Here is a 22,761-nt window from a genome sequence, read left to right on the forward strand (position 1 = left end):
GATGCATTAAAACTTCATAGAGGTATGTTTTACCGCTGCCTCCAGGACCGTCAATAAAGAAACATTTTGGCGTTGGATCGGCTTGGTTTTCTACAGCGCTCACAATAGTGTCATATGCAATTCGTTGTTCTTGATTTAAGGAGTTTTTCTTCTCTGTTGCCAACAATAATTCATAAGCTTCGTCATACTCTTGAATTTGTGCAACTTGACTTGTAGGCTGTGGCAAATTAAAGTCTGAAAATGTTTTTCCATGCTGTAGAAGGACATTTTGTACATCTTGCATGGCATAAGATTCGCAATTGTGACAATTTTCACTTTTGTTGTGAAGACGTAAGCAGTAATCTTCAATTATATGTTCTTTGAAATTGGTCCAAAGTTGATCCGGATTTGTAGGCGGTCCAAAGACACAAATGTAGGCAAACAACTCACGAAGTTTCTTAGGCATATGTAGGGTAACTGCGTCTTCTAAAGTAAGTGTCCACATAGTATCATCCAATAGAAGTCCTAAAGCCAAAGTTGCAGCTTTAAATGTATCGTGCACTACTCCATTAACTGTTTTCAAATCTTCGTAAATTCTAGCTCCTTTGACATGCAGTAGTAACAGCCGAAGGCAATATCTTTCTTGATCCTTGACACTAACAGTATACATGCGTCCAATTATTCTGCTAAGTCCTCGTTGTCTTGGCTTCCAAGTTTTATTCCAAACGTAATGCTCTGGAATCTCTCGATACAAATACTGCCTTGCGTTTTCGTCACGTTGGTTCAGCAAAAACCATTCCATTAATGTTGACGTTGTGCTTAAATTTTTGGAGACATCTTCGACTTGAGCATTTTCAAAGAAATAAAGCTGTTGTTGATTTGGTAAATGAATAGCTAAACGTATAATGGCATGGGACTGTGAATGCATTAGAAATGCAAATATTCTCCAAGCAGCTTCTGGAGCACTGACATATCTTGAGTCAACAAACCGTGATGATTCATCGTGATTGACTGTTTTTTGTTGGATTTCGACGTTAGCTTTGCCATGTCCCTTGTAGATGTACTTGAAAAGATATTTAACACTTTTTATTGAAGCGCAGATTTCAACGTTGATGTGACAGTTGTAGCGTTTTAATAAATACGGGTTGTATGGAACTATCCATGAGTTATTTATAATCTTTTTGTTGTGTACAATGTTATCAATCAGTTGTCTCCGGTAGGATGGGTAGCCGTCCAAATCTTTAACAGTGTGCTGTCTCAACTGCTTTGGAAACCCTTTTGTACACTTTCCGCTTTCCATGCATGGACTTTTTGGATTTGCTACACCGCATGCGCCATGAACCATATTACAGATTACAATATTATACAATTCAGGATACTTTTCTTGGTTAGGAATTTCAGCCCACACTATGTTGTCAATTTCGTCCTCCGTGCGAAACTTGGAATCCGCGTCTAAAATAATTAGTATATGCGCATGTGGGAGACCTCGTTTCTGAAACTCTATGACGTGTACCATTGCTACAACTGTTCCGAAAAGGCCTTTTTTGATGTCTTCTAAAAGGCTGCTGAGTTTTAGTCGAAATACGCGTGCAACTAAGTCGGGCCTGTGTTCAACTTGCTGCCAGGGTTGTAGATTTTCTGTGATTTCCGGCCATTTAGGATTACAGGTCATTGTTAAAAAAATGTCAGGTCTTCCATACTTTGTTACTATTGCCATTGCATCTTGATAACGCTGTTGCATGTTGCGGGGGCTACCTTCAAAGGACGATGGGAGAATTACTGTTTTTCCTATTGGAATTCCTTTTTGAATGGATTGTTTTTGCAAATGTTCTTGAAGAACGCAGTAGTCTTCAACTTTAAGTTGTTTTTGGTTCCTTCGTATGAAATTGAGCCGATTTGCTTCAATTTTTACGTATGCGTCTACTAAGTACTGTTGTGTCAGTTTCCCACCGTTTAAAATAGGATTGAAGTAATTTCGCACAGACAGAAGAAAACTGTAGTACTGTAGTTGTGTAATTCTTCTTGAAGTTCCTTGCTGGTGTAGGTTTTCATGCCAGCCTTGATCACCGCTTGGAAAGAATAGCGGATACAGAAGAGCATCAAGGTTGCTGTGCAAAATGCTAATCCGTTGTGTTTTAGGAACGAAAGGGTTGTTTTTGTCTGGCTTAAGATGGACTAATATATCTCTTTGAAAAGGAGGCTCTCCATCATCGTTTTGAAAAACAACTGCGACCTCACTTACACGTGGTTTGTTGTAACATCGGGGGTCTTGTTGACGTTCTTGTTTAATGGCCATGATAATAGAAGGCATTTCCGTCCCATTTTGTATAGCTCTCTGTTCCTCTTCAGCTTCAACGTCTTTTAGCATGCGATATGCGGCAGCAAATGGGCTGATTGTTTGTAAATGTACGGCAATTAGGTTCATCAGTTCTGCATTACACTTTTCATTTTCTTTTCGGTTCATCCTTTGTTCTGTAGCCTCATTTGGATCAAAGATGTATAATTGTGCAAATGTTGGTGGTTGTCCTAGTTCTGGGTGAAGTGTTCCAGTACGGTGGTAGATCTGGCCATGAATCTTAAAACAATACGGTCCGAATGCAGGGGGCGGTGCAATGTTGGCACCAAATGAAGCAAAGGCATGAGAACTGTTGATACTTCTGATATTTTCCATAAAATTTCTACTGTGTTCATGCGTTCCTTTCATCAACTGCTCAAACAGATCTGAGTAGTGACATCTTGGTAGCATTACTTTTCCTTTTTGGCAGCATTGAGTAAACTGATTGTCAGATGGTTTTTCCTCGATAAAATTCATAGATTTGCATTTTGAACAAACTACATTCATCTTCCCACAGTAGTGTTGAATAATGTTAGTTTCATTGTCTGTTACGTAACGTGCAAGTTGTTGAATGTTCTGCTGGGTTTGCCTTAGTTGGTAGAGCATTCGTTTTTGATAAATTTGTCGATCGTGTTGTTCTCGGTTTGTCCTGGATTCTAGAGATTCATTGAGACGACATTGTCTATGGGATTCCGCATCGTGTTCCTGTCTAGCCGCAGTGTGTTGCGGTGTTTCCCATTCCCGACGTTGTCTGTGAGATTCCGCATCCTGTGCTTGTCTGGCGGCAGTGTCTTGTGGTGTCTCTTGTTTCCGACGTTGTCTGTGAGATTCCGCATCCTGGGCTTGTCTGGCGACAGTGTGTTGTGGTGTGTCTTGTTCCCGGCGTTTTTGTTGAGATTCCGCATCCTGGGTTTGTCTGGCGGCAGTGTGTTGTGGTGTCTCTTGTTCCCGACGTTGTCTGTGACATTTAGCATCCTGGGCTTGTCTGGCGACAGTGTGTTGTGGTGTCTCCTGTTCCCGACGTTTTCTGTGAGATTCTGCATCTTGGGCTTGTCTCCCGGCAGTGTGTTGTGGTGTCTCCTGGTCCCGAAGTTTTCTGTGAGCTTCCGCATCCTGGGCTTGTCTGCCAGCAGTGTGTTGTGGTGTCTCCTGGTCCCGAATTTTTCTGTGAGCTTCTGCATCCTGTGCTTGTCTGGCGGAAGTGTGTGGTGTTGTCTCCTGCTTCTGAATTTTTCAGTGAGCTTCCGCATCCTGGGCTTGTCTGCTGGCAGTGTGTTGTGGTGTCTCCTGTTCCCGGCGTTTTTGGTGAGCTTCCGCATCCTGAGCTTGTCTTGTGGCAGTGTGTTGTAGTGTCTCCTGTTCCCGGCGTTTTTGTTGAGCTTCTGCATTCTGGGCTTGTCTTGCGGCAGTTTGTTGCGGTGTCTCCTGCTCCCGTCGTTTCTTGTGATATTCTGCATCCTGGGCTTGTCTGGCGGCAGTGTGTTGCGGTGTTTCCTGTTTGCGGCGTTTTTTTTGAGCTTCTGCATTGTGGGCTTGTCTGGCGGCAGTGTGTTGCGGTGTCTCCTGTTCCCGGCGTTTTTGTTGAGCTTCGGCATCCTGGGCTTGTCTGGCGGCAGTGTGTTGCGGTGTCTCCTGTTCCCGGCGTTTTTTGTGAGCTTCTGCATCCTGGGCTTGTCTGGCAGCAGTGTGTTGTGGTGTCTGTTGCTCTCGACGTTGTCGTTTTCTTGCTGCTTCTGCTGCTTTTCTGTCTTCCTCCGTGGCGTATTTTCGTTTACAACCCATTATAAAACAGGAAACGTAAATAAGTATCTGTTCAGCGCGCTGTCACTGGCAGAACGTGTTCAGTAAACCTGACTGAAGTCCCTCGCACAGTGTGACAGAAGTCCCTCGCACAGTGTGACTGAAGTCCCTCGCACAGTGTGACTGAAGTCCCTCGCACAGTGTGACTGAAGTCCCTCGCACAGTGTGACAGAAGTCCCTCGCACAGTGTGAGTGAAGTCCCTCGCACAGTGTGACTGAAGTCCCTCGCACAGTGTGACTGAAGTCCCTCGCACAGTGTGACAGAAGTCCCTCGCACAGTCTGACTGAAATCCCTCGCACAGTGTGACAAAGAAAACCTGCTCAGTACGTTATGAGCATTTTGTGAGTCACATGACAAATGGGCGGAGCTAGCCGTGCTATCTCCCGAAGGTGGCGTAGATATTTCAAATGTTGCGGTAATTGGCCGGAGAGCGTGTTTAAATTTGGAGCGGAAATCTGTGATTGGTCGCGGGCGGCGTCCGCGACCAATCATAAAAGCAGGTTTTAAATCTCGCGCGCCGTGTTACTAAGCAGCGAACAGTATGTTTGAATTCAGCGTTAAAATCTCTGATTGGTCGCGTCAGGAGAGCGCGACCAATCAGCGTATCGTATTGGTGAGGACCGGGGAGCGGCTGCCTGTGCGGCTACTTCCGCTCCGAGAACCCGGGACATGAGCGGGCGCTGGCAGCAGAAGTATCCGGACTCGCAGCGCCGCTCCCCGGTCCTCCCTTCAGCATGGATGTCAGCGGCGCTGCTGGGCGGATACTTCCGCTGCGAGAACCCGGGACATGAGCGAGCGCTCGCACCCTTCACACCCTAGCCGCTGATCTCCCCACAGCATCCGAATAGTGTTCCAAAGGTCCTGACATTTTTATTCAAAATCGCTGATTGGTCGCTGGCGCTGCCCGCGACCAATCAGCACAGCGGAGTTTAAATGTGGAGCCAAGATCGGTAATTGGTTGTGGCCGATATTTGAATGTGGCGCCCAAATCGGTGATTGGTCGCGGGCAGCGTCCGCGACCAATCAGCACAGTAGTGTTTATCTTTTGCGGCAAGATCAGTGATTGGTCGGGGGCCAAGACCGCGACCAATCACCGATTTGTGCGGCACTTTTACATAGCGGCCGCGACCAATTGTATGTCAGCGCCGCTCCCAGGTCCTCCCTTCACAACCTAGCCGCATGGATGTCAGCGGCGCTGCCTGTGCGGATAGTTCCGCTGCGAGAACCCGGGACATGAGCGGGCGCTCGCAGCAGAAGTATCCCGACCCGCAGCGCCGCTCCCCGGTCCTCCCTTCACACCCTAGCCGCTGATGTCCCCACAGTATCCGCATGGTGTTACAAAGGTCCGGACATTTGTGTTAAAAATTGCTGATTGGTCGCTGGCGCTGCCCGCGACCAATCACCGATTTTGGCGCCAAATTTAAATATCGCCCGCGACCAATCACCGATCTTGGCTCCACATTTAAACACCGCTGTACTGATTGGTCGCCGACGCTGGGCGCGACCAATCACCGATTTTGGCAGCACATTTAAATAGCGTCCGCGACCAATCAGTACAGCGGTGTTTAAATGTGGAGCCAAGATCGGTGATTGGTCGCGGCCAATATTTAAATTTGGCGCCAAAATTGGTGATTGGTCGCGGGCAGCGCCAGCGACCAATCAGCGATTTGTAACACAAATGTCCGGATCTTTGTAACACCATGCGGATACTGTGGGGACATCAGCGGCTAGGGTGTGAAGGGAGGACCGGGGAGCGGCGCTGCGGGTCGGGATACTGCTGCTCCGAGCGCCCGCTCATGTCCCGGGTTCTCGGAGCGGAAGTATCCGCACAGGCAGCGCCGCTGACATCCATGCGGCCAGGGCGTGAAGGGAGGACCGGGGAGCGGCGCTGACATCCAATTGGTCGCGGCCGGTATTTAAATGTGCCGCACAAATCGGTGATTGGTCGCGGTCTTGGCCCCCGACCAATCACTGATCTTGCCGCAAAAGATAAACACTACTGTGCTGATTGGTCGCGGACGCTGCCCGCGACCAATCACCGATTTGGGCGCCAAATTTAAATATCGGTCGCGACCAATCACCGATCTTGGCTCCACATTTAAACACCGCTGTGCTGATTGGTCGCGGCCGATATTTAAATGTGGTGCCCAAATCGGTGATTGGTCGCGGGCGGCGTCGGCGACCAATCAGCACAGCGGTGTTTAAGTTTTGCGCTAAGATCAGTGATTGGTCGGGTCCGAAGACCGCGACCAATCATCGAATCGTCTTGGTGAGGACCGGGGAGCGGCGCTGCCTGTGCGGCTACTTACGCTGCGAGAACCCGGGACATAGCGGGCGCTCGCAGCAGAAGTATCCCGACCCGCAGCGCCGCTCCCCGGTCCTCCCTTCCACATGGAGGTCAGCGGCGCCGGCGGTCTTTCCGCTGATACCGGCCGGGAGATGAGCGCCTCGCGGCGCTCATCTCCCGGCTGCAACGCCGCTAAGCTCCGTCCCGCAGTTGAGCCGCTAACGGCCGCCATCTTTTTTCAGAAATCCCGCGGCGCTGATTGGCCGCTGCCGGACCAATGAGCGACGCGGGATATCCTGGACAGACAGACACACAGACACACAGACAGACAGACAGACAGACAGACGGGATAAGACGATTATATATATAGATGATATACCATGATTAAGGAAGATTATGTGGCTGAATCGAGTCAGTTTATGACAATGTTTTTAATGTTCTTGCAACCGGACAAGACCTTTGTAGCTTCCAGCTTACTGCTGGTATCTGCCAGCTATATAACCTTGTGCCCCTCTGTTTAGGTCTTGTGTGCTCAGCTACTGTCTGTAACATACCTGGCGGCGCCCTTGCATGGTGGTCCATCTCCCACTGTGCAAGAGCGTGCACTTGATCTCCAGTCCAGAATGTCTCTCTGGCTTCCCTCCATGCTGTCTGTTTGTGTCTGTTTCTGCTGCTTAAGGGCAGCGCCCGATCACTTCCTGCTTTTTGTACCTGCTGTGGGTCACACCCCTTGTGCGTCCTCAGCCTATTGCTGTCTGTCACCTGGTATATAACCCAGCTGCTCCAATCAATCCCGGCCTGAGCATTGTGTTTCATTCAGTGTGTGCTTGCACTCTGAAGGTGCCAGGTAACGTTCTGTGTTCTCTTGTCTGCCTATCCTGGAGGCTGTATTTCCAGGCCTGTCTGAACACGCTCCTAGCCTGTTCCTCCCGCCTTCTAGGGGCCGATTACCTAGACCCGCTCCTGTATCTTGTCTGTCCTGTCTGAACTCGCTCCTAGCCTGTTCCTCCCGCCATCTAGGGGCCGATTACCTAGACCCGCTCCTTTATCTTGTCTGTCCTGTCTGAACATGCTCCTTGCCTGTTCGTCCCGCCTCTCTGGGGGCCGTATTCCCAGACCCGCTCCTGTATCCCGCTGCAGTGTCGGTCTCTTCCGTACACTCAGTTCCAGTCTGAACTCTCTCCTATCCTTTACCTGTTTTGCCTCTATGTCCGTTCCTTTCCTTTTTCTGCAGAGTCTGAACTCGTACCTAACTCCTGCTTGTTGTCTCTGTACTCCCGTTTGTGTGTTTGTGGTCCACTCGCTACTTCACTGCTCCGGCAGTCTCGCTCCGCTCTGACTCCTTTGCTCACTGCTCCGGCACCTCGTCCTGCTCTGCTCTTGCTCACCGCTCCTGGCGGTCTCGTCCTGCTCTGCTCTTGCTCACCGCTCCAGGCGGTCTCGTCCTGCTCTGCTCTTGCTCACCGCTCCAGGCGGTCTCGTCCTGCTCTGCTCTTGCTCACCGCTCCAGGCGGTCTCGTCCTGCTCTGCTCTTGCTCACCGCTCCAGGCGGTCTCGTCCTGCTCTGCTCTTGCTCACCGCTCCAGGCGGTCTTGTCCTGCTCTGCTCTTGCTCACCGCTCCAGGCGGTCTCGTCCTGCTCTGCTCTTGCTCACCGCTCCAGGCAGTCTCGTCCTGCTCTGCTCTTGCTCACCGCTCCAGGCGGTCTCGTCCTGCTCTGCTCTTGCTCACCGCTCCAGGCGGCCTCGTCCTGCTCTGCTCTTGCTCACCGCTCCAGGCGGCCTCGTCCTGCTCTGCTCTTGCTCACCGCTCCAGACGGTCTCGTCCTGCTCTGCTCTTGCTCACCGCTCCAGGCGGTCTCGTCCTGCTCTGCTCTTGCTCACCGCTCCAGGTGGTCTCGTCCTGCTCTGCTCTTACTCACCGCTCCAGGCGGTCTCGTCCTGCCCTGCTCTCGCTCACCTCTCTGGGCGGCCTCACTCTGCTGTGTTTGTCTGCCACATCTGTGGTTCTGTTCCAGAGTCCCAGTGTGTACTGGGTCCTATCCCGCCTGTGTTCCTACCTGCTAGTGCCTTCCTGTCTGCACTCTAGCCGTGCTTGCCTGTACCCCCCTGCCTGCATACCCGCCTGCCTGCATACCAGTCGTGCCTGCCTATTCCCACCAGTCTGTGTGCCAGCCTAACCAGTCTGTTCCTGTATTCCCCTGTGTGGGTCAACAGCCGTGTCCGGGGTCTGTCCTGGAGTAGCACCTGGTCCCTCTGCTCGGTTCCTCCTGGGTGCACTGGCGTCGTATGCCGTCGTGCGACCCTGGTCGGATCGGGTGAATACCTAGTTACGCCCCTCCAGGCATTCACTCTCCGGCACGGTCCAGTGGAATCACACGCACACGCCGCTCAGCCCGGGCGTGTGCATTACAGCATGCTCAGGCCATGGTTCCCGTTGAGCCCCACGGCCTTCGCTCTCTGAGACGTTTTCCAGCGAATACATGCATTAAAAATAAATAAATACAATTTTTTTTTCTCTAGCTGAGTTCCTGGCTAATTAAGCACCCGTCCAGATGGATCTATCTGCTCTCGTTCCTGCGGATCCGCCACGTTACTATGGGGATCCAAGACAAAGTCGTGCATTTGTGGAGCAATGCATGCTACACTTCAAGTTCTACCCTCTGTTTTCCCACCGATCGGGTTAAGGTGGCATTCATTATGTCTAACCTAGCGGGTGATGCCTTGGAATGGATCAACCCCCTATGGGAAACACAGGATCCTATCGTCCTGGACATAATGGCCTTCCTGGTGGCCTTTCTAATGGTCTTCGATGATCCTAACCCGGAGGCTCCTGCTGAAGCTTCACTTCCCAATATCCCGAAGCAGCCCCGATGGGTAATGTGTGTGGGTAGCGCAATATTCCTCCAGCCCAATGAGACTACTGCCCACCCAGAATCCTCACAGGGTGACTACGCTCTCCGGAATACTTCTCCCAACCTCAAGAGGCAGTCCAGACGTGCTAGACGTAGAGGCAAGCTGTCACGCCAGGGTCTGTCCTCCCTGAGACCTCCTGACCCCAACCTTGAAGTCCCTACTGAAGCTTCATCTCCCTGTATCCCGGAGAAGCCCCAACGGGTAATGTGCGTGGGTAGTGCACCAGTTCTCCTGCCCGAAGAGACTACTGCCCATCCAGACTCCACACAGGAGAACTTCCTGCACCCGGCATCAGATGCTTCACCCACTTTAACCGGTGTGCATGTCCAAGGATGCTCCGAAGCTGTGATTACCTCAGAGTCTGTGCACCTCTACTACCTGGCGGAGGACCCCCAGTTGCCTCCTGAATCCTCCGGGATACCACTCGATGACAAATGGAGAGAGACTTCTCTACACCTGGTACTCGATACTTTGTCCGCTCCGTCCTGTGAGCCTGACAATGGGTACCCCAAAGTGGTAGTTACCCCCGAGTCTCTACACCCCTCCGACCAGGCGGAGGACCTCCAGTTGTCTCCAGAACCCTTCGGGGTGCTACCTGGTAGCGAAAGGACAGAGACTCTCCTATACTCTGTACCTGATACCTCGCTCGCTTTGTCCAGTGAGTCCAACCTAGTGTACTCTGAAGCAGAGGTTACCCATGAGTCTCTACACCCCTCCGACCAGGCGGAGGACCTCCAGTTGTCTCCAGAACCCTTCCGGGTGCTACCTGGTAGCGAAAGGACAGAGACTCTCCTATACTCTGTACCTGATACCTCGCTCGCTTCGTCCAGTGAGTCCAACCTAGTGTACTCTGAAGCAGGGGTTACCCATGAGTCTCTACACGCCTCCGACCAGGCGGAGGACCTCCAGTTGTCTCCGGAACCCTTCGGGGTGCTACCTGGTAGCGAAAGGACAGAGACTCTCCTATACTCTGTACCTGATACCTCGCTCGCTTCGTCCAGTGAGTCCAACTTAGTGTACTCTGAAGCAGAGGTTACCCATGAGTCTCTACACCCCTCTGACCAGGCGGAGGACCTCCAGTTGTCTCCAGAACCCTTCGGGGTGCTACCTGGTAGTGAAAGGACAGAGACTCTCCTATACTCTGTACCTGATACCTCGCTCGCTTCGTCCAGTAAGTCCGACCTAGTGTACTCTGAAGCAGATGTTTTCTCCGAGCCTCTGCACTCTTCTGACCCGGCGGAGGACCTCCAGTTGTTTCCTGAATCCTCCGGGGTACCACCAGATAACAAAGAGACAGTGATTTTTCCTCATCCTGTACCTGATAACCCGTCTATTTCTTCCTGTGAGCTTGACAAGATGTACCTCGAAGCAGAGTTTACCCCCAAGTCTCTGCTCCCCTCCAACCCGGTGGAGGACTTCCAGTTGTCTCCTGTACCCTCTGGGGTGCCACCTGAAAATATGTGGAGAGAGACTTCCTTGTGTGCTGTTCCTGGTACTCCACCCGTTTCGTCTGTTGCTGAGGATGGCTGGATAGGAGGTAGCATCCTAGCTAATCAGATGAGACCAGTTTTTCCTGTGGACAGTGGGAGTGATCTCCTTAAAGTGAAGGATTGGCCCTCGAATTCCCTGCGGAAGATTCTGGCAGGCCTGAAGAAGAGGGGGCGTAAGGGGGGGGGTACTGTAACATACCTGGTGGCGCCCTTGCATGGTGGTCCATCTCCCACTGTGCAAGAGCGCGCACTTGATCTCCAGTCCAGAATGTCTCTCTGGCTTCCCTCCATGCTGTCTGTTTGTGTCTGTTTCTGCTGCTTAAGGGCGGCGCCCGATCACTTGCTGCTTTTTGTACCTGCTGTAGGTCACACCCCTTGTGCGTCCTCAGCCTATTGCTGCCTGTCACCTGGTATATAACCCAGCTGCTCCAATCAATCCCGGCCTGCATTGTGTTTCATTCAGTGTGTGCTTGCACTCTGAAGGTGCCAGGTCCGTTCTGTGTTCTCTTGTCTGCCTTATCCTGGAGGCTGTATTTCCAGGCCTGTCTGAACACGCTCCTAGCCTGTTCCTCCCGCCTTCTAGGGGCCGATTACCTAGACCCGCTCCTGTATCTTGTCTGTCCTGTCTGAACTCGCTCCTAGCCTGTTCCTCCCGCCATCTAGGGGCCGATTACCTAGACCCGCTCCTGTATCTTGTCTGTCCTGTCTGAACACGCTCCTTGCCTTGTTCGTCCCGCCTCTCTGGGGCGTATTCCCAGACCTGCTCCTGTATCCCGCTCCAGTGTCGGTCTCTTCCGTACACTCAGTTCCAGTCTGAACTCTCTCCTATCCTTTACCTGTTTTGCCTCTATGTCCGTTCCTTTCCTTTTTCTGCAGAGTCTGAACTCGTACCTAACTCCTGCTTGTTGTCTCTGTACTCCCGTTTGTGTGTTTGTGGTCCACTCGCTACTTCACTGCTCCGGCAGTCTCGCTCCGCTCTGACTCCTTTGCTCACTGCTCCGGCAGTCTCGTCCTGCTCTGCTCTTGCTCACCGCTCCTGGTGGTCTCGTCCTGCTCTGCTCTTGCTCACCGCTCCAGGCGGTCTCGTCCTGCTCTGCTCTTGCTCACCGCTCCAGGCGGTCTCGTCCTGCTCTGCTCTTGCTCACCACTCCAGGCGGTCTCGTCCTGCTCTGCTCTTGCTCACCGCTCCCAGGCGGTCTCGTCCTGCTCTGCTCTTGCTCACCGCTCCAGGCGGTCTAGTCCTGCTCTGCTCTTGCTCACCGCTCCAGGCGGTCTCGTCCTGCTCTGCTCTTGCTCACCGCTCCAGGCGGTCTCGTCCTGCTCTGCTCTTGCTCACCGCTCCAGGCGGTCTCGTCCTGCTCTGCTCTTGCTCACCGCTCCAGGCGGTCTCGTCCTGCTCTGCTCTTGCTCACCGCTCCAGGCGGTCTCGTCCTGCTCTGCTCTTGCTCACCGCTCCAGGCGGCCTCGTCCTGCTCTGCTCTTGCTCACCGCTCCAGGCGGCCTCGTCCTGCTCTGCTCTTGCTCACCGCTCAAGGCGGTCTCGTCCTGCTCTGCTCTTGCTCACCGCTCCAGGTGGTCTCGTCCTGCTCTGCTCTTACCTCACCGCTCCAGGCGGCTCGTCCTGCCCTGCTCTTGCTCACCGCTCCAGGCGGCCTCGTCCTGCTCTGCTCTTGCTCACCGCTCCAGCGGTCTCGTCCTGCTCTGCTCTTGCTCACCGCTCCAGGCGGTCTCGTCCTGCTCTGCTCTTACTCACCGCTCCAGGCGGTCTCGTCCTGCCCTGCTCTCGCTCACCTCTCTGGGCGGCCTCACTCTGCTATGTTTGTCTGCCACATCTGTGGTTCTGTTCCAGAGTCCCAGTGTGTACTGGGTCCTATCCCGCCTGTGTTGCTACCTGCTAGTGCCTTCCTGTCTGCACTCTAGCCGTGCTTGCCTGTACCCCCCTGCCTGCATACCCGCCTGCCCGCATACCAGTCGTGCCTGCCTATTCCCACCAGTCTGTGTGCCAGCCTAACCAGTCTGTTCCTGTATTCCCCTGTGTGGGTCAACAGCCGTGTCCGGGGTCTGTCCTGGAGTAGCACCTGGTCCCTCTGCTCGGTTCCTCCTGGGTGCACTGGCGTCGTATGCCGTCGTGCGACCCTGGTCGGATCGGGTGAATACCTAGTTACGCCCCTCCAGGCATTCACTCTCCGGCACGGTCCAGTGGAATCACACGCACACGCCGCTCAGCCCGGGCGTGTGCATTACACTGTCTAGTGTTGGTTTCCTGTTTTGACCTCGACTTGTTTTACTGACAACTTTTGCATGTTCTGACTTTGCACCTCCTCTGCCCTCTGACCACTCCTGCCAGCCTGCACCACCGGACAGCAGCTGACTCCTGGCCCCAGCCCAGGTGCCCCTGTGTAAGGCCAGATCCCTGTATAGGGATTAAAAGGTGAAGGCCAGGGCAACATATGGGATCTGGTAAACGGAGTGGCTTACCCTAAGCTCACATATGGGATCTGGTAAACGGAGTGGCTTACCCTAAGCTCGTCTATGGAAGCCATTTTTAGAGCTTCAGGCAACCACTGACAGAACATCATTAGAATGCCAAATTGCACAAAAATTATGCATATTAATTAAAATGTTTATTTTTATAGAAAAAAAAAAGATCTTAAATCTAAGAAGTTGAAGATATATTTTTACAGAAATTCAAAGTGTGAGAGAGAGGAAATCATTTATACACTGACATTTTTTGTGGTAAACCTCTTAGACAATTACCTAGTTACAGTACATAGCTACCTCATTACACAGCTAAAAAGGTTAAAAAAAGACAAAAGTTCAAGATGTCTTGACCAATTATACATTATAAATTGTAAGATTATTTCTATTCCATTTGATATGAACAAAGCATCTAGAGATTTTTTTTAAAGCTGTGACTGCTGCTAAAATACAATTTTTCCTAAATTTTAAGACAATTTGTTGTACAAGCCTCCTTAAATCATTTTTTTTTACTGTCTAAGGTCAAGGAGATTGCACAAAGGGGAAAGTAAAGTATAGAGTTGCTATGACGAATAGCGGGAAAGTAGTCAAGTTGCTTGACATGGGGCCACTAAATGAATGTATGATGGTCCGTTGGACAACTATCATGAGAACTTCAAGACCAAGAGTAAATCGGGAAACTGATGGGGGACCTGGATAGTTCCACAGAGGAGCTATTGGGGATTGTAAAATAGTTAGATTTTTTTTGTTGTTTTAGACTAAAGTAGTCCAACTCTTTAAATCCATGTTGAGAAGCTCAGAAGGTGACTTGCAGAACCTATTACTTCTGCTATTCAAGGTCCAGGATTGGCCATTTTAAAACCTTCATCCATTGTCTCCTGAGGGTGCCACCACCTCTGTTTTTATGTGATGGCCAAGAATCAAGCCGATAATTATCAATATGCAACCAGCCAGGTTAATCCTTATTATGTTCACGATGGTGTAGTCTCCTGATTTCTGTTGTCTGCCTGAAATGAATGAAAAAGAAAACAAAAATTGCTGTAACTTAAAATGGTTGCTACTTTAGGTACCAGTCTCCACAAGGAGAAACAGTCTTGGTATTCCTCTCATGCACTACACCACACTGTTGGCAAAAAAAACCAAAACAGTTGTCTGTGGGTAGAGAATTTCTTATTTTGAAATAGACTTTGCTCTAAATATTCAAAGTCATGAGGTAAGACCTGTAAAAGGGTCAGACATTAATTTATAGCAGGGGAGGGGAACCTCAGGCCCGAGGGCCATTAAAGGGGTATTCCCATCCCCAAGATCCTATCCCAGTATGTAGTAGGTGTAATAATAATATTAGCAAATACCTCCTATTAGAAATGTAGTATAGTTTTTCTGACTCACTAGGTCTCTTTCCTCATGTGCAGACATTGCAGGATCTTAGTTATCCATGGTTACGACCATTGATATAGTGACAGTTAGTTAGCTAGTTACTAGTGGTAGCAACCATGCATACCTAAGGTCCTGCAATGCCCTGCAAGTGAGGAAAGAGACATAGTGAATCAGAAAACTATACTATATTTCTAATTGAAGGTATTTGCTAATATTATTATTACACCTACTACATATTGGGATAGGATCTTGCAGATGGGAATAACCCTTTAATGACCCTCGATGATCTTTTATCCAGGCCCCCGGCAGATTCCTGGGGACCACCTTGCTTGGGCAGGCAGCTGTGTTTTGACGGCCATTGGCCTCTTAATTTCTTCTTGCTCTGTGAGCATACGCAGTGTTCAATACCAAAAGGAGAAATAGTAACCCCTGGATCATAGTGCCACATGTTTGATGGTACATATTTTTTTATTTTAGTAGGTTTCTACTAGAGTTTTGGTGCAAGACAGGGAAAATAGTCATAATTCCTGCAGCTCGAAAAAACTCACACAACTGAGCATGCTCCCTTGTGGCCTTTAAGTGAAGCTGTTACTGATGTTATCATGCTGGGTTTTAGCCATCACTTGTCTGCATCTCTATCCAGTGTGACCTGCATCTTTAGGGTATGTGCAAACGGAGTATACTTGCAAAGTTTTAAGAGCAGAAACTTTCCAAATCCTCCTCTAAATCTCAAAACTCTTTGAAAACTTTGAGTTTCTGCTCCAAAATGACAGGGTGTGTGTGGCGCCCCTGAGGGTTCGACCGCCACAGGGATGCTGCACTTCTCTAATGGAGTGTAGTGTTCCTCCTCTGAGGTAAGAACAGTGCGATGGTCAGGACCCCACCTCCACATCCAACACCACACTTCTCCACCAGAGGGGGCTAGAAGGCACTAGGTGCTGCCCCTACTGGCACTCGGGAGACTGGGGAACCAATAGATAGGGGAACCAATTAGTGGGTGAGGGTGGAGGATTCACAATTTAGTGACACAGTAAATTTCATATTTAATTCACAGCCATCTTGGTTCTGGGTTCTTTGATCGTGATCTCTCTCCATGAGCGTGGATCCTGTGTGGACCTGCAGAGGATGGAGGCACGGCCCTCGTACCCTGGCCTTGGGTCGAGGGGCAGGTTGAAGATAATGTATGTCTCAACCCGGTCAAGGACCATGACCAAGAAGGCCCGGAGCTTAGGAGTGTAGCTCCACCACAAATGGATCCCAGGGAGGATGCAGACGGAGTGATTTACGCCACCTGTCCTCGCCAACCTGATCTATTCAGAGGGATTCCGGCTGCAAGAGGGGTACCGGCCCCTGATACCTGACCTTGCTACTCCACGTCCTGGTCAGGGAAGCCCGGTAGGCCCAGAGGATCCCACCGGGTAACGGAAAGAGCGGAGCTGCCACCCGTACCCTTTTTCTGAGTGAAGTTTAGAGGGAGACCCGGCCTATCTACACACACAGACAGGAAAGGACACGGTCTGAAGTCTAGGAACACTCTGGTGCGGGGTCCTGATTTAACACTGGACTTACTCGGAAGTTGTCGGACCCTCGTCTTTGGTGACTGCAGATCTCCGTGAGGAGCAGGGAGACGCCTTCCTACTGCCATCTCCATCGTGAGTAAAAACCCTGGAAGTTAACCCCTATGGCCTCCGGACTCTTTATAATGCATTACACCGCACTACGCAGCACCAGAGCTCCTATACTACAACCCCCTCCATCCTATCCCTCTGCCCTGAGGCCCTGCTCCGCCTGTGGGGAGTAGTAACAACGACAGCTGCGATAACACCATGCCTCAGCGGACTGCAGCAGGGCTGGTGGCCTTCACCAGGTACCACAGATGGCGTAGTCGAGATCAGCCACTCAACCCGTATAAGCCCATACCATCTCTTTTTTTAGTGTGACGGCCCTGGGCACGGAGCGGGTCCGGGCCACGGCTGCACCCCATCTACATCACAGGACCCGGCTCCGAGTCCCCCATCTCCAGGGTAGGGCTTACAGAAGGCGAACATCGTCTGAGTCACACATGTGTAGATAGTCTTAGTCCCTCCTAAGGCTATGGAGTTTTTGAGGAGTTAAAAAACTATGAGTTATTCAGATTTATGTTTTTCTAGGTTTAGAGGCTCCAAAGATATTATGTGCAGTTTTCTCAAGCAGTGACACTTCGCTCTATAGCTTACAAGCTTCAATTTAAGCAAATTCATCTCCGCCATCTAGTGGTTGGAGTGTTTTATAATCTTTTACGCCTAGATCCGATATGAGTGTATAATAATGGTAGAGTACTGTATATGAATAATAATTCTTAGGAACAATCTGTAAAGTATAGCTTTACCTTTCTTGCAGTATTCCCAGGGGGTGACGGATTTGGAGGTGCTCGTCATGGGGTTCCATGCTGTACAAGTGTAGATGACTTCTGGGTCGGGGTTTTGCACATGTACAACGTTACTGGTCACATTTACATAACTTCCATCTGAGCTCCCCCATGTAATGGTCACATCTGATCCCCTCACCACGCAGCGGAAGGTCACGATACAAGTCTCATTCTTGGAAACCTTGTGCTCAATCTCAATATTATCATCTAATAGCATTCCTGGGGGAAAATATTAAAAGGAAATTTATTTTTCGGATATATAAGCCTCTCTTCTCATTTGATCATTTCAAAGAATTATAATTTTTAATTTAATTTAACTCTTTTAATATTTCTTCATAACTACGATCCTCTATGCCCCTCGTCAGCTTTGTTGCCCTTCTTTGTACTTTATTTTTAACTCCAGGCATCCTTTCAATGATCTGGTTCCCAGAACTGAACTTAGAAGCAGCAGATAGACATTGCATGAACACCAAGATCCTTCTATACCAGTGACTCTCCTAGTTTTACTCCCACAAGAACCATATGATGCCCATAGATTATTAGTGCTCAGATGCATACCTTTACAGCCATCCATACTGAACCTCATCTATAAAGTGGATGCCCAGACGCTCAGTTTGCTGGATGTTAATGCAGCACCCTCTAGTGATATAATAGGAAAGTATTCTATTTCTTTAAAACAGCTCAATGCCAGTAAGCTGCAGTAAAAGAAATTGTGGCCTCATCATAAAGAACTAATAAGATACCAGAAAACAGTCCAATAGTTTAATGCTACGTAAGATATAGAAAGTAATGTAGTGCTGTACCACAAAGCCGGTATTGGTTATCAAATACAATAACAATTGTGATCTGTTGTTTCCAAGTATATACAATGCCTTGAAAAAGTATTCATATCCTGAACGTTTCCCCATTTTTTCACGTTACACCCACAAACTTAAATGTATTTTATTGGGATTTTATGTGATACCAACACAAAGTAGCAAGTATTTGTGAAGTGTAAAATAAATTATACAGGGTTTTCTAATGATCTTAAAAATATACCGTAACTCTCAAATTTGTGATGTACAATTGTATTCAGCCCCCTGAGTCAATACTTTTTAGGACCACCTTTCGCTTTAATTACTGCTGCAGTATTTTTGGGGTCTGTCTCTCCAGCTTTGCACATCTAGAGGTGACATTCTTTGCACACTCTCTCTCGCTCCGAGAGATTGGATGGAGAAGTCTGTGAACAGCAAATATCAAGTCTTGCCACAGATTTTTATTGAAATTTGGGTTTGGGCTGTGACTGAGCCATTCACATACATGGATATGCTTTGATCTAAACCATCCATTGTAGCTCTGGCAAGATGTTTAGGATTGTTGTTGGAAGGTGAACCTACGCTCAAGTCTCAAATCTTTTGCAGCCTCTAACAGGTTTTCCTCCAGGATTGCCTTGTATTTAGCTCCATCCATTTTCCCATCAACTCTGACCAGATTCCCTGTCCCCACTGAAGAAAAGTCTCCCACAGTATGATGCTACTACCACCATGTTTGACGGTGGGGATGTTGTTTTCAGGGTGAGGTGCAGTGTCTGTTTTCCAGACACACACAGCGTTTTGCATTTATTCCCAAAAGTTCTAGTTTGGCCTCATCTGGCCAGAGCACCCTGTTCCACATGCTCGCTGTATCCCCTACATGACATGTGGAAGAAGGTGCTTTGGTCAGATGAGACTAAAGTAGAACTTTTGGGAATAAATGCAAAACGCTATATGTGACAAAAAACTAACACTGCACATCACCCTGAAAACGCAATCCCCACCGTCACACAGGATGGTGGCAGCATCATGCTGTGGGGAGGCTTTTCTTCAGCAGGGACAAGGAAGCTGGTCAGAGTTGATAGAAGATGGATGGAGCTAAATACAGAGCAATACTGGAAGAAAACCTCTCAGGGGCTGCAAGAGACTTGAGATTGGGGCATATGTTCACCTTCCAGCAGAACAACAACCCTAAACATACTTGAGGGTACAATTGAGGGTTTAGATCAAAGCATATTCATGTGTGTGAACGGCCCAGTCACAGTCCAGACCCAAATCCCATTGAGAATCTGTGGAAAGACTTGATAATTGCTGTTCACAGACGTCTCCATCCAAGCTCACTGAGTGATAGCGAGTGTGCAAAGAAGACGGGGCAAAAATGTCACCTCTAGATCTTCAAATCTGGTAGAGACATCCCCAAAAAGACTGCAGCAGTAACTGCAGCGAAAGGTGGTCCTACAAAGTAGTGTCTCGGGGGGGCCTGAATACAAATGCACATCAGAATTTCCAGATTTATATTTTAAAAATATTTAGTAAACCATATATCATTTCCTTTACACTTTACAAATACCTGCAACTTTTTGTTGGTATCACATAAAATTCAGATAAAATACATTTAATTTTGTAGGTGTAAGGTATCAAAATGTGGAAAAGTTCACGGGGTATAAATACTTTTTCAAGGCGGTGTTCTTATTGTACACTGTCCTTATGCAGACCTTTCATTTACCGTATATTCTGAGATCATAGATCAGTGCACAAAGTTTTTCTTTTCCGGAGGTGCCTTTCAGGGTGCTCGCTATATAGGTTCCTTGGTCTTCACTGGCCAAATTTTTCAATAGTAGTGATCCATTCTCCAAGCTGTACACTTTCCACTTGTATCGATTGTCTCGAATTTCTATATTTTTTCCAGGTTCAGTGGTGGCAAAATGATTTCCAGAAATTAACCAAGTGATATCTCCCACGACTCCAACTGGATCCACCTGAAGTATGATATCACTGCCCAAGGAACCGACAACATAATTCTTCTCTCCACAGGATCCTTCACATAATATACCTGCTAATTTGATAAAACGGGTTAAAAAGTGACTTAAAGAAATGAGCAAAAATATTTGTAGGAGCCTGGTTCAGTGTCAATGTTGGTACTCTGTGGCTAGTGTCCTTTACACATCTTCTGTGGGTACTTGAATCCCAACATCTTGGGCCACCCTGCAACATTATGATGTCGTGTGTGGGTGTCACATGACATCATGAAAGCACGGGGTCCTTATAAACGCCAGAGGTGTCCACGATGCTGGTGGTCTAGTGCCGGCAGAGTAAGTTGAAACGCAGTACCGACATGGATGCAGTACAAGTTTGGAAATGCTAAAAAAATAGTTGAAGCACATTCGACTATGTTTTTGGATTGTGAAACCACAACTACAACCACAAGATTTGCACTAAATGTACTTTGTTTTAAAGGAATGGGGTTCTGTGCTTGAATCCATCCACAGATACATCTACATGGATCTTGGAAGTCCTCCCTGCCTTGCATTGGAGTCCTCTCTGAACATGTGATGGTGGTGACCCATTCTTTTTTAGTATGATACTGATTAAGGTTAGTTCTTTAGATATATAATTATTAATTAGTAATGTCAATGACAGCTATGAGGGTCCAGTAATAGTTCATTGATGTAAGTCCACACCACCATAAATTCAAAAATTTCAAAAGCTGTGACAGCAAATGTCCAACTTAATGTTAAAGAAAAAAACCTTTAAGAAATAAAGAAATTTGAAATGAAACACAAGGGATAAGAACTCACATTTTAGGTAAATGGCCATTAATATTCCCAAAAGACAGAGCATCTTCTTTGGTCACGCTGTCCTGTTTATTATGACCGCAGTGAGCTGACGAGGAATTTCATACTGCTGCAGAGTAAACATCCATCCAAAGGGGAACTTTCTACTTTCTAGTTCCAAAAGTTTATATACAATGTGACCAGGCTGTGACTTTGGTACAATGTGTGCAGATCCTATACAAAAACCCGGAAGAACCTGGTCAAGATCAAAACATGGTGGCTTTCTGTCCACCAACAACTTAGATGGAATTCCATCTTACGTTCCTTTCCGGCATGCCATGTAGTGGCAATTCTTGTATATCTGTGAGTTGAAACCCAACTGATTTCCAAACAAAAGACCACCTATAAAAGTCAATGTCTCTACTGACAATTTCTGAGTGATAGGGGACCTCTTCTTGAGATAGAGTAGGAACCCTTATCCTATGGATATGCCATGAAAATCTGAGCTATACTTGATCATTCGGCCTAGAACTATTTTTCTAACCTGTGAGAACATGGAATGTCACACTGACATTCAAGATTCTCAACTCTTCTTCTTTTGCCTCACATCTAACCTCAGGGGAGAACCGGACATACCCATATACATGTTACAATACTGGCATAGTACTGCTGGAAACCAGTGGCCAAAGGAGCACGAGCTGGAACAGCAAGTGGTTATAGATGTACTTGCTGTGACAAAGTCACTTACAGAGTGCTGAAGGGGAGATATATTTCACTGAGGCTATTAGCTTCAGTGATATGAAACCTGGAAGTCTTCTCCTGCATGGTATATGCTGAGAGGGTTAATCAGCCATATTTAAATGGGCCAGTTTTTTTGTGAACGACTATAGAGCGGGTGGGAGGCCATTCACAATATCTCCACCCCAGTGTGTGGTCTGGGGTTTAAATACTCAGCCTGTTGAGGCATTCAGAGTTCAGTAAGTCTGAGAAGGATAACTCCAGATATGTTTATGTTGAGCTGACCTGAACCATATGGAGTTGCTAAACTCGGATAACACAAGGACTGTGTTTTGCATGACTAATTTGTTTTGTTGGTTTTCCTGTTTTGCCCAAAGGGCTGTGTTTATTTTTATAGACTCAATGTTGGTTTATGCCACATTTTAATAAACCAGCAAGAGATTTAAAGAGACAGCGTACCTGTATCTACCTCTGTGTGCAGCTGAGTGAGTGATTTACCACATTGAATATAACAAAGAAGTTGTAGGGAACAATCCGTAGATGAATGAGAACAGTGTGGGAAAGAATGTTAAGGAGCTGAGATTGCAACTAAGCAAATAGCTAGACACAATACTCAAGCAATGAGTGAGAAATTCATGTGGCTTTAAGAAGGCCCAAACAGGAAACAAGTTGGATTCCAAGGTTCAGAATCTGCCATCTTAGTAAAGGGCAATTGCAGAACACAACAGCAGCCTCCAGTGGTAAGGTGAACAATATCAGCCACTAGTGGTCAAACTGTAGAAAGACAACAGGAATTCTGACAACACAACAGGTGGACAATTGTTTCTGCAGAAATCGTAGGGTTTGGCTGACAGTCATATACTTTGTCTGGCCACCGTATGATAGACAACCATCCTTCTCTGACCCCTGTTCTTGACTCTTAAGACAGTTCCAATAGAAAGTATGTGTTTGACCGACACCACATTTTTTAGTGTAAAAAAAGACTGGGAAGTTATTTTTCAATCTGGAGGCAACCCTATTCATGAGGGTCTATCAGTTGATCCTCAGATATTATGGTGGTCCAGTTGAACCTTGTTGTCAAAATTATAGCAATTTTTTCGACAAAGATATATTTTTTAAATCAATTCAGTTGCCCTCATGGAACATAATTGGCCAGTTATCTAAAAACTAAACTTAAACAGAATATTTCTGCAGAATATTGGATACAATGGCTGTAGGACAGAAGGAAAGTTTTTGAGTACCATGGACCCACACGCTATTGATACAAAATCTTGCTAGTGGACATATTAGTTAGATTTAGTGATGAGCGAGCATACTCGCAAGTACTCAGTACTTGCCCGAGCATCTCAGTACTCGAGATGCTTGGAGATCACCGAGTACATGCGAGATG

At 48.2% G+C, this 22,761-nt stretch overlaps 1 protein-coding gene across 2 annotated transcripts; it reads right to left on the reverse strand.

Moving 5' to 3' along the window:
* Positions 1-13,418: 13,418 nt before the first annotated feature.
* Positions 13,419-20,834, reverse strand: LOC141154039 (CD48 antigen-like). 2 transcript variants are annotated; one of them, XM_073639433.1, is made up of 4 exons: positions 20,658-20,834; positions 19,586-19,912; positions 17,030-17,287; positions 13,419-14,291 (listed from the first exon to the last, which is right to left on the reverse strand). In XM_073639433.1, exons 1-4 carry the CDS (start codon positions 20,698-20,700, stop codon positions 14,149-14,151), a joined length of 771 nt encoding a protein of 256 aa, XP_073495534.1. In that variant the 5' UTR covers positions 20,701-20,834; the 3' UTR covers positions 13,419-14,148. The 2 variants fall into 2 exon arrangements, with proteins under 2 accessions (XP_073495534.1, XP_073495533.1); XM_073639432.1 differs by having other exon boundaries at positions 19,586-19,915.
* Between the last annotated feature and the right edge of the window lie 1,927 nt (positions 20,835-22,761).

The sequence above is a fragment of the Phyllobates terribilis genome, unplaced genomic scaffold, assembly GCF_046119375.1.
Source record: "Phyllobates terribilis strain yellow unplaced genomic scaffold, ASM4611937v1 Scaffold_7__3_contigs__length_470593459, whole genome shotgun sequence".
Classification (NCBI taxonomy): Eukaryota; Metazoa; Chordata; class Amphibia; order Anura; family Dendrobatidae; genus Phyllobates; species Phyllobates terribilis.